General features: G+C 35.0%; 1 protein-coding gene across 2 annotated transcripts in view; it reads right to left on the minus strand.

The window, feature by feature from the left end:
- Positions 1 to 1,776: 1,776 nt before the first annotated feature.
- The window catches only part of ELP1 (elongator acetyltransferase complex subunit 1), a 90,940-nt gene continuing 78,673 nt past the window's right edge, over positions 1,777 to 14,043 (minus strand). Inside the window, exons 30-38 of one of the 2 annotated variants that reach the window (XM_074196752.1) lie at positions 13,325 to 13,387; positions 12,953 to 13,013; positions 11,764 to 11,877; positions 11,333 to 11,444; positions 9,538 to 9,665; positions 8,864 to 9,018; positions 6,465 to 6,543; positions 5,725 to 5,821; positions 1,777 to 2,954 (exon numbers count right to left, since the gene is read on the minus strand). In XM_074196752.1, coding sequence (XP_074052853.1) covers positions 5,754 to 5,821; positions 6,465 to 6,543; positions 8,864 to 9,018; positions 9,538 to 9,665; positions 11,333 to 11,444; positions 11,764 to 11,877; positions 12,953 to 13,013; positions 13,325 to 13,387 — 780 coding nt within the window. In that variant the 3' untranslated portion in view covers positions 1,777 to 2,954; positions 5,725 to 5,753. Of the gene's footprint in view, positions 2,955 to 2,978; positions 5,822 to 6,464; positions 6,544 to 8,863; positions 9,019 to 9,537; positions 9,666 to 11,332; positions 11,445 to 11,763; positions 11,878 to 12,952; positions 13,014 to 13,324; positions 13,388 to 14,043 lie in introns of those variants that run through there. The other variant, XM_074196750.1, reaches the window with a different exon arrangement.

The following is a 14,043-nucleotide window of genomic DNA, read 5'->3' on the forward strand; positions in this document are numbered from 1 at the left end:
ATCCAAATCCATTCTCTACACAGATGAGAAAAAGAATTTCTACACATAAACCTGCTGTCCAACTCAGTAAACTCTTGGAGCTTTCTAGTCGATCAAATATAAGCTCCTTTGTTTGGTATTTAAATGCCTTCATAACCTGGCTCCAAACTACCTTTCTAGGTTAATTATATATCACTCCCTTTCTCTCGCTCTCTAATGTAGCCAAACTGTCCTCCTTGCTGTCCCTTACAACACTCCATTTTCCCTCTTTGTGCCTCATGGCTGGAAGGTTCTTTCTCCTCACCCTTACCTCATAATATCTTCTTTCAAAACTCACCTCAAATACTACCTACGTCATGTACTAGGCTCTTGAAATGCAAAATTAAGCAAGCCATGTTCCTCATGTTCTCTAAGAATTTACAATCTAATAGCAGTAATAAAATGTGCAGATATACAGATAATTAAAACTAGAATATGTTTAAGAGGAATACAAAGTGTTAAGAAGGAAAGCTCATTTCAAATTAAGAGAATGGCTTCAAGGAAAGGGTAGCATTTTACTGATCTTGAAAAGGAGGGCAATAGATCAGGGAGAGAGAGTATGGGATCTATAAGTCCAATTTAGCTGAAGTACAGCCAAATGTACATGATGAGAAATAGTATTAAAGAAAGTGAGAAGGGCAGCTAGATGGCACAGTGGACAGAGCACTGGCCTTGGATTTAGGAGTCCCTGAGTTCAAATCCAGCCTCAGACACTTGATAATTACCTAGCTGTGTGGCCTTGGGCAAGCTACTTAACCCCATTGCCTTGCAAAAACTTTAAAAAAAAAAGTGAGAAAGATAATTTAGAGTCAGATTATGGAAGGCAATAGTGAATAGACAATAATGAATCATGACTGTACTTGAAATTAGCTTATTTAAGCTGGGTTGGGCTATAAAAAAACTCAACATGCCTCACCCTAGACTAGCCAATTTCTTCCCATTTGCTTATATTCAATCAACCAATCAAACACTTGTGTCTACTATGCACCAGATTAAAAATACAAAAATGAAAACATATGCCTTCAAGGATTTTGTATCCTAAATAAAAAGTAATTTTTTTTAGAGGGGAGGGCAGGATGAAGGGAATGTGGGGGGGGGGTGGTACTGGCAAGACAGAGAAAGGCTTCGTGCAGGTAGGGTTTGAGGTGAGCCATGAATAAACTAGACTTGAACCTCAAAAGCTAAAACATACACACCTGCCAACTCCTGACATCCTGGTAGTTATTCATGGCTCAAGAGATTGGTATATTGTAAATACTTGCTAAATATTTTTTCACTGATTGTCTTCTCTGTTAGAATATCAGTTTCTTTAAGTCAGGGTCTGTTCCATTTGTTTTTGTATGTTCAGGTATAACATATAATTGGTTTTATGATTCCTTCTCAAGATCCTTTACCAGCTCATCATTCATTTAGCCCCAAACCTAGTTTCAGGGCTTACAATGCACCAGGTCTGTGCAAAGTACTGAGAATACAGAGAAAGCAAAAAATAGTCCTTGTTCTCAAGGAATTGCCACTCCACCTGGGGAAACAACATTCAAACAACTATGTATCTACAAGATAAATACAATGTAAATGGGAAGTAAACCCAGAGGCACCTGCAATGGCCAGACAAGGTAGGCTGGCAGAAGGTAGGATCTTAGTTGAGTCTTAAAGGAAACTTAAGAGGGGGCAGCTAGGTGGCACAGTGGATAGAGCACCAGCCCTGGAGTCAGGAGGACCTGAGTTCAGATCACTTAATAATTGCCTAGTTGTGTAAGCTTGGGCAAGTCACTTAAAGCCCATTGCCTGAAGCCTAAGAGGAGAAAAATGAGGATGGAGAACATTTCAAATATGGGAAATAACTAGTATAAATGTTTGGAGACCTCCAGGAAAAAGACAGCGAGGTCAGTGATATCAATGGTAAGTGTAAGATTAGTAAATAGGAAGGGGCTAGGCTGAGAGGGCTTTCAAAGCCCAAGAAGAAATTCTAAATGTTAAGAAGCCACTAGAATTGACTTGAGGCTATGGTCAGTTCTGCAATTTAGAAATATCACTTGGGCAGCTGAATTGGGGAATGGACAGAAAGGGGAGAACTGGAGACAGGCAGACCACCAGCAGGATACTACAATAGCCTGTCATGTATGAGAAGAATATCAGCTCACTGTGGTGGTGGCTACGTGAGGAGAGGCCAGGGGACATAAAGGGAGAAATTAAGATTTGACACTGCATTCAAATTTTTCACCTTTACCTTGTACATACTGAAGGGTATTAAAGGTTTTTGAATAGGAGAGTGAAAAAAATAAAAGCATTGTTTGGAGAATATTAAATTTAATGGTTGTGGAATGAATGAGAAAATGAGGCTGAAAGAGTGAGAAGTCCAAAAGGTGGCAGTAGAAATAAGTCATAAAACATGGGAAAGGAAGGATTATAAAATGTCACCAGATAAAGGAAGGTAGTCAAGGATAACAGGTTTGAGACTGGAGACTAGAAAAACTAATTTTGGGGAAGTATACACATGTGAAGGGATAGTTCATGTGTTGATTTTGACATTTATCAGTGAATTTATTTTTTAATACTGGGTTTTGAAATTCTGATTTTTATATTTCAAGCTTTCTTAAAGTGGGGGTATGGCTGCATTTGAACATGGCAGGGGTAACTCTTTTATTGCTAAGCCCACCCAATGTCTGATATTCTTATTCCTGCATGGTTTCTGAGCTTTCCTTTAAATCTTATTTTGTCTTCATTCCCCAATCACCACTTAACTCTCTCAAGAATTTTCTCCCCATCTTTATCAACCAAAAACTAAGTTTTTAAGCACCTTTTATATTACACCAGGCACTGGAATAAACTCTTGGTTTGGAGAAGCTCACATTCAATAAGAGAGAACTTTGCATCCATTTCCAACATATTTATTTATTTAAGATGGCTATATGTCCTCCTTGCAAGTTGACAGTTTCCTGTTGATTTAAGGAAGAAAAAAAGTCAAAAGGTGTAGGATATAGCATGTAATTGCACTATCTTATACTCTATTTTTCTGGGACAACTATTTGTAGAGAACAGACCTTAAAAAAGGAGAAAAACAGGCTGACCCATAGTTTCATTATCATGTTTTGATTTACTCTGGTTCTCTCCTTTTTCAGTTAGAAGAGCAAGAAAGCCTTAATGACTAGGCAGACAAGTTTAAAGCTCCCCCAAATTCATTTCTGAAATCATAGTTTAGATTCTAATTTATCTTTCCACAAAGTAAATACACAGATGACTCATTTAAGGAACTATATTTTATTTTCTCTAAACAAGTCTGACTTACATGGAACACTATTGTTCTATTAGAAACTAGGAGGGATGGGAATTCAGGGAAGCCTGAAGGGATTTGCATGAACTGATGCTGAGTGAGATGAGCAGAACCAGAAAAATATTGTACACCATAGCAGCAACATGGGGGTGATGATCAACCTTGATGGACTTGCTCATTCCATCGGTGCATCAATCAAGGACAATTTGGGGCTGGCTGACTGCAATGGAGAATACCATCTGTATCCAAAGAAAGAACTGTGGAGTCTGAACAAAGACCAAGGACTATTCCCTTTAATTTAGAAAAAAGAAACTGATATCTTATTGTCTGATCTTGCTATCTCTTATACTTTATTTTTCTTCCTTAAGGATATGATTTCTCTCTCATCACATTCAATTTGAACCAATGTATACCATAAGAAACAATGTAAAGACTGGCAAATTGCCTTCTGTGGGAGGAAGGAAGTAAGATTAGGGGAAAAACTGTAAAACTCAAAATAAATAAAATCTTTATAATTCAAAAAAAAACAAGTTTGACTTAACTTGGCTAGGTTTATAATTTAAAGTGAAAGTTTCTTTCTAAATTTGAGAATTGTCAAGATACTGACAATTTTCTTTTTCATGTTTCTCATGCAAGGCTAGTGATCTGATGGAAACAAAGTGAAGAGTGAAGAATGACTGGGATCTATTCTCACCTTTTGCCATTATAAATCACCTTGTGAGATACTGCTGGGAAAGTGGATAGAGTTTTAGCTGTTTGCTTCCCATAGTTTTAAAGAATGTCTTTTACAGACTGAGCACCCACCAATTTAGAGAATTCTGTTTTTCTTGTTTACCTCCATTTACCCTGAGCAAAGAGCTTTTATAAACCTTAAGGAGCTGTAGGGGAGTAGAGTAGTACACAGGAAAATGCACTGGATTGGGGATATAAGAAGTGGCTTCAAAACATGCCTTAGATAAGGCCTTGGTTTCAGTTGCCCCATTTGTAAATTGCAGGTTTGGTCTCCATGGTCCCTGAGGACCCTTTTTTAAGGTTGGGTCTAAAATCCTACATTCCTTATTAATGTTACTGACTTCCAGTTCAGAACTGAACCGTTTCTTCCTACTTTCCACCTGGTCTCAGCAGAAAGAAACATTACATTGTGATACAGTAGCATGTTAGAAAAAATATTGAACTTAAGTAATTTATTTTAATTAGCTTGCTATGAACTACTACAGTGATCAATAAAAAGGGGAATTATATAGCAGAACCATACATATTTATACACAAAACTATATAGATTTCTCCTATTTTAATACTGCAAAACAAAGATCTTTGGAGTACTGAATGTCTATTATCTAATAAAAATTAGTAGCTTATCAAAACACAAATTCACCGTCATTTCTGATTCTTAAGTATTAATCCTCTAAACTATAAATGAAAATTACAGCTAATTTAGCATGTCACTTAGGTACAATGTTAGTTATATTTTAGAAAAGGATGATTATAAATTGAAGATATATGTGTATGTGTGTGTACAAATATATACTGATTCAACTTAAATATTTTTATTGACATCTTTTATTTTTACATCACTTTAATGTCTCAATATTTCTTTACCCCCTCTCTCCTATAGTATATGCAGTGTTCTACACCTATGGGTCTTCTCTGAGGTGGGGTACACTTTCCTATCTCTTTTTTGATCCAAATTTGCTCATTCTAACGACAGATTTTTTTTTATTCTTTCCATTTTTACTGCTGGAATACACACACACACACACGTGTATACATGAAAAATAAACTACTTGTAGTTAAGATTTATATCTCTATATCTATACCTATATATATGTATATATGTATTTTCTTTTTGCCAAGAACTTAAAGCATGTTAATGGCCATGAAGTCATTTTCCCTTTGCAATACTCTTCTGAGGTAGGAAGCAGAAATTATTCTTATTTTCATTTTTGTTATTTTGCAAGGCAGTGGGGTTAAGTGGCTTGCCCAAGGTCACACAGCTAGGTAATTATTAAGTGTCTGTGGTCAGATTGGAACTCAGGTACTCTTGACTCCAGGGCTGGTGCTCTATCCACTGCGCCACCTAGCTGCCCCCAATCATTCTCAATTTCAAGGCAGGAAAATGAGGCACAAAGACTAAGTGATTTTCCACTGTATGTTAAAAGTGTAGTGAAAAGAAAAGCCAGTCCTGAATACTGTAGTAAAGAGAACTCACTAACTTTTAAAAACACCATGATTAAGGTAGTTGTAGCTTCATACTGTATACAAGCTGAAGTTTATGCTTTAAAAAATATAATTTTTAGGTGTTAGCCAAGGACTGACTCAAAAAGCAACAATAATTTCAGAGGATATTCCTTTTGTATTTTTCAAGCTTCAGAATTTAGAATATTAAGATAGGGAATAGGAAAATATAGAGATGATTTTAAAATAAAACTATTCACCCTCAGAGCACCTCCAAATGGCATCAGAATTATTCTAGAAGGCTCAGTTTCCACTGGATAGTTTTATTGATCGTCGGAGGTATAAAAAATTCTACACCTAAAAAAAAGAGTAAACAAAATTGAAAAATCTGAAAGATGTTGGAAAGAAAACATTTATCTTTAGTGGGAAAATTGAAAATCATATGCTAAAATGAAATGAACTTGTGGATTCAAAGATCTTGAAACCTGATATTTCAACACTTAACTGATACACTGTTAACAAAAACCAAGAAAACACTTGTTTCTAATTTTTTTATCTATTATCAGAAATGGGTTCCACATACGCATGGGAAAACAATACTTAAGTAGTTCAACACTAAGAACTAAAATTTGGAAGTGAGTTATTCTTTTTCCAATCCTGCTTGCTTATTGGTCATTTTTCCACTTTTCTTATGTCCCCAGTAGCCAACAAGAAGATACTAGAATTCACTGAAATTTCTTTGATCAGATTTCATGTAAAATCTTGATGTAGCAGAGGGCTTTCATTCTAAAGCTCTACCAAATTTAATACAGTCAAATTCTAATTTAATCAAGGTATTGGATACTCTTAATTACCCTCAAGTTTTCTACAATGAAATTTAATTTGAATGCTAAAACATATTTCTATCAATCAAAAACCAAGAACTTATGAAAACAGTGACCAGAAACTTAGAATCCTATTAAGTTTTTTCCTTAACTAACTAACATTTTGAAAAACTAACCCTGGAATACAGGAGCTGAAGCCTTTTGTTGTCGATAGGAAGCCATGATGCTGTTTGCAGTTGAATTGGGACCCAGAACCTAAGCAGAAAACAGAAATATTATAGTTAGAACATTCAAAAAGAATTATTGCTTTTTTTTTTGTGGGTGGCAAACTGTCTTAAAGATCTATCAAATGAATGAGGACAGGGCTTCTCAAAGACACTTTGCCAGCATGGTCTCACAATTCTTGAAGAAAGAATGTATGAATTCCTGCAAATGGTTTCATTTTGGCCTTTTAATTCTTCCTTAACAGAAGGAAAAACCTTGATTTTAAGGATCTGAACCTTGTTATGTATGAATAGCAAAATATTTGCTGGAAATTCACTAATTGATGCTATTTTAGAGTTGATTTAAAAATCATCTGTTTGTTCTGTTATTTCACCAAAGTTTCATACATTTGGTATCTGAGAAGATTATGAATGTTTAATGAAATTCTAAGGAGAAAAATAGACATTATAAACTTTTTTTTTTAGGTTTTTTGCAAGGCAAATGGGGTTAAGTGGCTTGCCCAAGGCCACATAGCTAGGTAATTATTAAGTGTCTGAGACCAGATTTGAACCCAGGTACTCCTGACTCCAAGGCCGGTGCTTTATCCACTATGCCACCTAGCTGGCCCCCCTACATTATAAACTTTTAAGCAGTTTACCCCAAAAGCTTGCAATCTCAATGAAGTTTATCCTTTTAAAAAAAAAAATACACACACACACACACACACACACACACACACACACACATCGTATTTTATTTTTTTACTTTCAACAGATGACAAGTATAGGTAGGTATTCAAATATGTGAACAAGAGATAAGAAAAGAAGAAATTTATGTGAACTAAAACCTAGCAGGAAACAACCCAAAGTGAATCACAAAAGATTATCATGGCCTAGTAAGGCAGCATAGCAAAGTGGGTAAAGAAAGAGCTGGTCTCAAAGTAAGGAAGAACCATGTTAAAGTCCGACCTTTGTGACCAAGGGTCTCTGAATGCCTCAAGTAATTCTATAAGACCAAAAGTTGCAGAACAATTGCTGACATCCTCTACCAAAGACATCATAGGTTCAAGCCACCACTATCCCCATTCCCACCATGTAATGATGAATATGAGAAATTCGGAGAATATGAGAAGGCTTATATAACCTAATGCACCATGAAGAAAGCAAAACTAAAAGAATATATTCTGATGACTAAAAAAAATAAAACAATACTACAGGACATTTAAAGTCAAGAGGACTTCTTCAGAACCTCATTTGAAATACTGGGTCCAGTTGTGGAAATCACAAGTAGAATATGCTCTATAGGATAGCAACCATAATCATGAATCTTGAGTCAACAGAAGGTCCCAATACAGTTCATACAGTTAATACAATTTTAAATTTAACTCTGTAAGCTAAGCTTAGCTTAAAACTGCACTAGATTTTTAGGATCAAGCTGAAGGAACTGAAGCACTTTAGCCTGAAAAAGAAAAAACTCAAGGGGAGTATGTGATAATTGTGTTAAAAAAAATCTAAAGGGCTTAATATATGGAAGAAGCAATAGACTTATTCTGTGGGCTCCAAAGGGCAGTGGGTGGGAATGGCAAAAAGACAAATCCTGCCTCAGTGTCAGGAAAAACTTGCTAATAATAGTAAAATAATAGATTAGAATGGGCTGCCTCTAAAATTGGTTAAGCTACTCTTGGAGGTCTTCAAGCTGGGGCTGGATGACCATGTGTCAGATGTGTTTATAATAGGAATTCCTTTTGAATAAGAGACAAGATGGTCCCTTCCAACTCTCAAATTCTGCTATTCTGTGAAAAGTTGTGATCAGCCTTGGAGTCATATATGACCTTTTTTTTAAATTTTCTTTTTTTGGAAATATTCAGTATAATGGCTTGTAATTTAAAAAAAAAAAGACTCACTGTATGTTCCAGGCAAGTCATTTAATTTTTTTTCAAAACTCAGTTTTTTGATTTGTAAGGTATTTTCCCTACCTACCTCAAAAGGGTGTGTGTGTGTGTGTGTGTGTGTCTGTGGATCAAGTGAAGTAATATGTCAAAAAAAATGGTTAGAAAAACAGAAAGTTCTTACATTTCAGGGATTACAGTAATCATGCATCCCATTTTTTTTTCATTTTTATGCTTTTCCTTTATAGGCAAGAGATTCTGTTCTTTTTTACTGAGTTGCCTTAGATAAATTTTCTTGATTTTTATTTTTGTTTACCAATCAGTTTACCAATGGGGAAAAAAAAATCTAAGCAAAATTACTTTTGGTAACTCAAAGAAAAGAACCAAATCCCTTACTTATAAAACTATAAATTCCTTTATAAAATAAAAAAAAAACAGAGCAATGGAATACAAATACTGAGAATTAAGTTAATGAAAACTTACAGGAATGGCTGAATTCTGCTGGTGGGAGGGGGACCAAATTTCTGGGAGTGAACTTTCCATCAGCTGCAGGGTATCCTCAAACATTTTCTGTAACTCTCTTGCTTGTTCATCATACTCAAAAAGAAAGAGTACCTTTAAAAGTTGATAAACTTCATCTAGGGAGAATAAAATAAGAGATGTCATCAAGACCTGAGAATAAAGAATTGCATCCTCAATGCCTTCAAGAAGTCATGGACTATTTTCCCCAAAAGGAATGTGGACAATATCATACACTATAGTTGTAATCTTTACATATTCCTCTCCTCCAAATAACAAGCTGCAGTTTTCAGTGGTTCTTTTTCAAGGGAAATAGTCATATTGTGATTTTATCTACCCTTCCACTGGTTTTCTTTAATTCAGTGGTGGTGTTAAGAATTCAAGTCTGATTGCTGGTTGAGAGAATCCAAGGTGAAGTCTTTCCTGCTGTGGAGTATTCATTTCCTATGAACTACATTAACTTCAAAGGCAGGGACATTACATGAGAGCATCAGAAATAATGTTCCTTTTTTTGGAAAGCCTCCTGCTTCTTATGCCTAGGATATCATGCCAGTTAGTTTCTTATCAGTCAATAAATCTCCTAAATAAAAGTTTCTACATGAATCAACATATTTGTCACATGGGCATCAAGATTATACCTTTCAGTTTTTCAATGCTGTTTATCACTTCACTCAGGGCTTCTAAGAGGGCTATGTCTTCGAGGGGACTTCCCTCTTTCAGACTGTGCTTCTTTCTTTCTGCTTTTCGGCGATTCTTGGAGGATCGTCTAATGGAAGATTTGAGAATTAGTTTCAAAAAGGAGAACTTTTCATGAGAGAATCAGAGGACCTTAGGAAAATGGGATAGTGGTGACCATAAATGACTGAGAACTACTATTAAAGAAGAAATTGACTAAAGGATATTTAAATTTGAAATAGAAATGAAAGATTTAAAAGCCATCTAGTCCAGATTCTTCACTGAGATGACACAATTGAGGCCAAGAGAAGTTTAGTGACATGCCCAAAATCATGCAAGGAGCATGTGACAGGGCAAATTCAAACCCAGGTCCTGTACATCTTGCCCCCTCCCTGTAGGTGATTTAAAATCAAAATCCCTTTGTACTGAGATACAGAAATCTGATTTAGATAGGCCAGCAACATCAAACACACACACACACACACCCCCCTAAAGTGATGAGACCTTGGGGGAGAAAAGTGGCTAAACCATGATTATTATCATCTGTAATAAATAAAAAAAAAAGACGATATTAGGTATAGTTCAACTCAAATCCTAGGCTCAAGGAGAGCAAATTTTACAAATTAGATAGATCCTTTTTTTTAGGTTTTTGCAAGGCAAATGGGGCTAAGTGGCTTGCCCAAGGCCACACAGCTAGGTAATTATTAAGTGTCTGAGACCGGATTTGAACCCAGGTACTCCTGACTCCAGGGCCAGTGCTTTATCCACTGCGCTACCTAGCCACCCCAATAGGTCCTTTTTCAAAGCTTATAATTCTACAAGGGAAATTAGTTTAAAAGGGATGGGATGCTCTCAAGAAAGAAATTTTGATAAAACAAACAAAAATGATTTCAATATCCCAAAAAGTAGAGATGACTAAAGGACTCAAGTTTCTGAATGGGGAAGAATTTACTGACCAAGTATACTGAAGCAAGGTCAGGTAACTGTGAATAAATGTAAAAGAATAAAATATTAGAATATTTAAATTCATCTAACATAAGCTTGAAATGAATGTTAAAAGATTTTTGATGGGGCGGCTAGGTGGCACAGCAGATAGAGCACCGGCCCTGGAATCAGGAGTACCTGGGTTAAAATCCGGCCTCAGACACTTAATTACCTAGCTATGTGGCCTTGGGCAAGCCACTTAACCCCCACTGCCTTGCCAAAAAAAAAATAAGAAAAGGGAAAAAAAAGGAAAAAAAAAGACCCTTGAAAGGGTTTCTAACTGTTCTGGGAGAACCACTTGGTGATCTTTGGATGAACAATAATAATAGGGATAATGAAGAAAAGGCAGAACAATTACGATTTTGCTTTTTTTCTGCCCCCACCAAATAAAATTATCTTCAAATAACTAAATGAGGGAAAAAATATGAGAAATTAAATCCCAAGATAGTTAATTGAGGATATGGTATTAGGGTAGACCTTAATGAGTTTACATTATTATTCAGATTGAGTCTAAATATCAACTAGTCCTAACATTCTATTTTATTGATAAGGAAAATGAAGCCTGAAAGCAAGGAGGTAGCTTGCCCAAGGCTAGATAACAAATTAATGTCAAGACTAGGTTTCAAATATAGGCTCTCTGTTTCTAAAATTAGAGCTCTTCCCACTACTGCATGCTGCAACTTTTGCCCTAGAAATACCAAACACCATCATTTTATAATGGGAAGGCTATAGTGCTAGGAATACAGTAAGTTATTTAAAAATCAGTATACACACGCTGATATCCTGGAGTTACTATGAGAGTATCTGCCACTCATGTCACTACCACTCATGATACTGCTAGTTTCAGAGAAGAGATCTGATTCCTGGCCATGTAGCATGTCATCATCTGTAAGAGAAGAGGAAGAAATAAAATTTTCTTTATTCACAGTTAAAAACATACAAAACTACTCATTCATTTCTGGGTTTCAATTCCAAATATTTTAATTTAACAGATAAGATGTTCTTGGTTACTGGATAAGGAATGAAAAATACATGATTTGAAAATAAATCAAAGTCAAAAGTTTACATTAAACAAGATTATATAAGATTCATTATAACTACAATTATCTTTCAATTATTACCATGAAGTACAAAATACAATGAGAAAATAAGCTTTTGCTCATCCTTTTCAAGCTCTTATGCAAATTAAATCATTTGGTACTTACCTAAACTCCCTTGCTGTGCTTGTTCCTTTAACTCTCGAACTACCAATAAACGCTTTTTATGGCGAGTGAAAATTGCTCTCTGAGAGTCCATAAATACCATGTGGTTTTTTTGGGCTGTATTGTAAAATGGAAAAAAAGTTTTGGAATAATTTTAAAGGCAAAGGAGGTACAAATTAAGGTTGAAAAACAAAACAAAACAAACTCCAGGAAAGAACAAGGGTCTCAAGTTTTTTTAACCAATATAGCAAAACTCTTCACTAACAAATGTATCTTACAATTTTGTAGTGGAAAAAGGAAAGTGAGATTCTAGCCTCCACTCTGTGAGGCAGTATTATGGGTAATAAAACACTAAAATCAATATAGAAATTAAAATTAAAAAGATAATTTTGTCACCTGACCAAATCTTAGAGAGAAAAGTTTTCTTAGGGTATCAAGAAATTAGCAAAATGAATAGAATGAAGCATCGGGGTGGCTAGGTGGCACAGTGGATAGAGTATGGACCCTAGAGTCAGGAGTACCTGAGTTCAAATCCAACCTCAGACACTTAATAATTACCTAGCTGTGTGGCCTTGGGCAAGCCACTTAACCCCATTTGCCTTGCAAAAACCTAAAAGGAAAAGAAAAAGAAAAGAAAAAAAAAGAATGAAGCATCAAAGTGGAAGAGATAGTAGAGCATGATATCTTGAAAATCAGGGAAGAAAACTCAAACAATGCTAAATGATACAAAGAAGTCAAAGAGTATAGGAACTGAAAAAAAATAGCCATATTTATAAATCTGTGTATATAATAATTGTTTTAAGCTTTAATAGCTTAAACTGCATTAAGACTTTGAAACATTCAATAGTGCTTTAAGGTTGGTCAAGTGCTCAACAAATAATAACTCATTTTTCTTGTAACAACCCTAATAGATAGGTACAATTATTAAAGAGATAAGTAAACTAAGGCAAACATGGTTAAGTGACTTGCTCAGGATCACAGGGCTAATAAGTGCCTCAGGCAAGATTTGAACTTGAACTTGGGTCTTTCTGACTTCAGGTCCAGAATTTTAAGTACTGTGCTGCCTAGCTTCAGTCTCCAGAGTGTGAGAACACTGGAAAAGACAATGGTCAGGATCTATCACGTTCTTAACCTCTGCAGTAAATGAGATATTCCAAAGCATGAGTCCCATTTAACAAAATGAAAAACTTACCTTCTAAAATGGAAGGTTTAATATTTGTCTCTATGATGTCAAGCCTGTTGTATTTGTAAACCTAAAAACAAAATTTCAACAATAATAATAGCAACAATGTAAACAGGTCTCCTCCAGTGATAAATAAATTTTCTTTAAATGGCAGCTTGGAATACTGGGGGTTAAATAAAAGCTAGGAAAAATTAAGTTTACTAATTTCAGACCAAAGATAAAAATATTTTAATATTTATAATGAAATGAAAAAAGTGAGCTAACTCAATATATTTTTTCATATCCTCAGACTAAGAGCATGAGCTCACAGGTGACTTTCCTTCCATTTTTATTATCCTAACTCAATTTGACCTATCACAAAAAGTTTAAAAATGATCTTACCAATCTTAGGGCTTCTTCCCAAAAAGCTCCTTCTAATAACAACAGTACACTCTCTTCATAGTCCTGATAGAGAAATAAGACATGATAATAAAGAGCTTTCAAAAATAAATAAAATTAAGAAATAGTCAAATTCTACAACTAAGTCAGATCAGCCTCTGTATTCATTTAAAGGACAACATAAACCAGAATTCATATTAGTTTTTATTAGCTTAAATAGTATTTAAATTGTTCCTCAATGTGTACTTGCTGAGAAAAAGAAGAGGGAACCAAGAACCCCCTGTCTTTGGAATGACATTAGGAAATAAAAGTATTACATTTCACTTCCAGCTCATGCACTGGCTCACATTGATTTAATTCATATTTCCCTAAGTATACAATGGATATTTAATAAAATTTGCTCCAACCATAGTAAGGATGAGTGATAAAATGTTATGTGAAACCAATGATCATAATAGTAACATTTATAGTTTATAAAATATTTTAAATCTTAAACTTGGTGAGAAAGATACTGTAAAGATCACTGCACTCATTTTACAGGTAGTAAACTGAGGCTAAATGATTAACTGATTAATCTGAAGTCATATAGCTATTAATCAGCAGAGCCAGGATCAGAGTCTACATTTCTTCATTCAAAATTTGGTGTTATTTCTACTATAACATGTAAAATATTTTGGGAAGAAATACAAGTTCTGTGTACCTATGATATCCTAACAATTGTA

Source organism: Macrotis lagotis, chromosome 8 (assembly GCF_037893015.1).
Source record: "Macrotis lagotis isolate mMagLag1 chromosome 8, bilby.v1.9.chrom.fasta, whole genome shotgun sequence".
Lineage (NCBI taxonomy): Eukaryota > Metazoa > Chordata > Mammalia > Peramelemorphia > Peramelidae > Macrotis > Macrotis lagotis.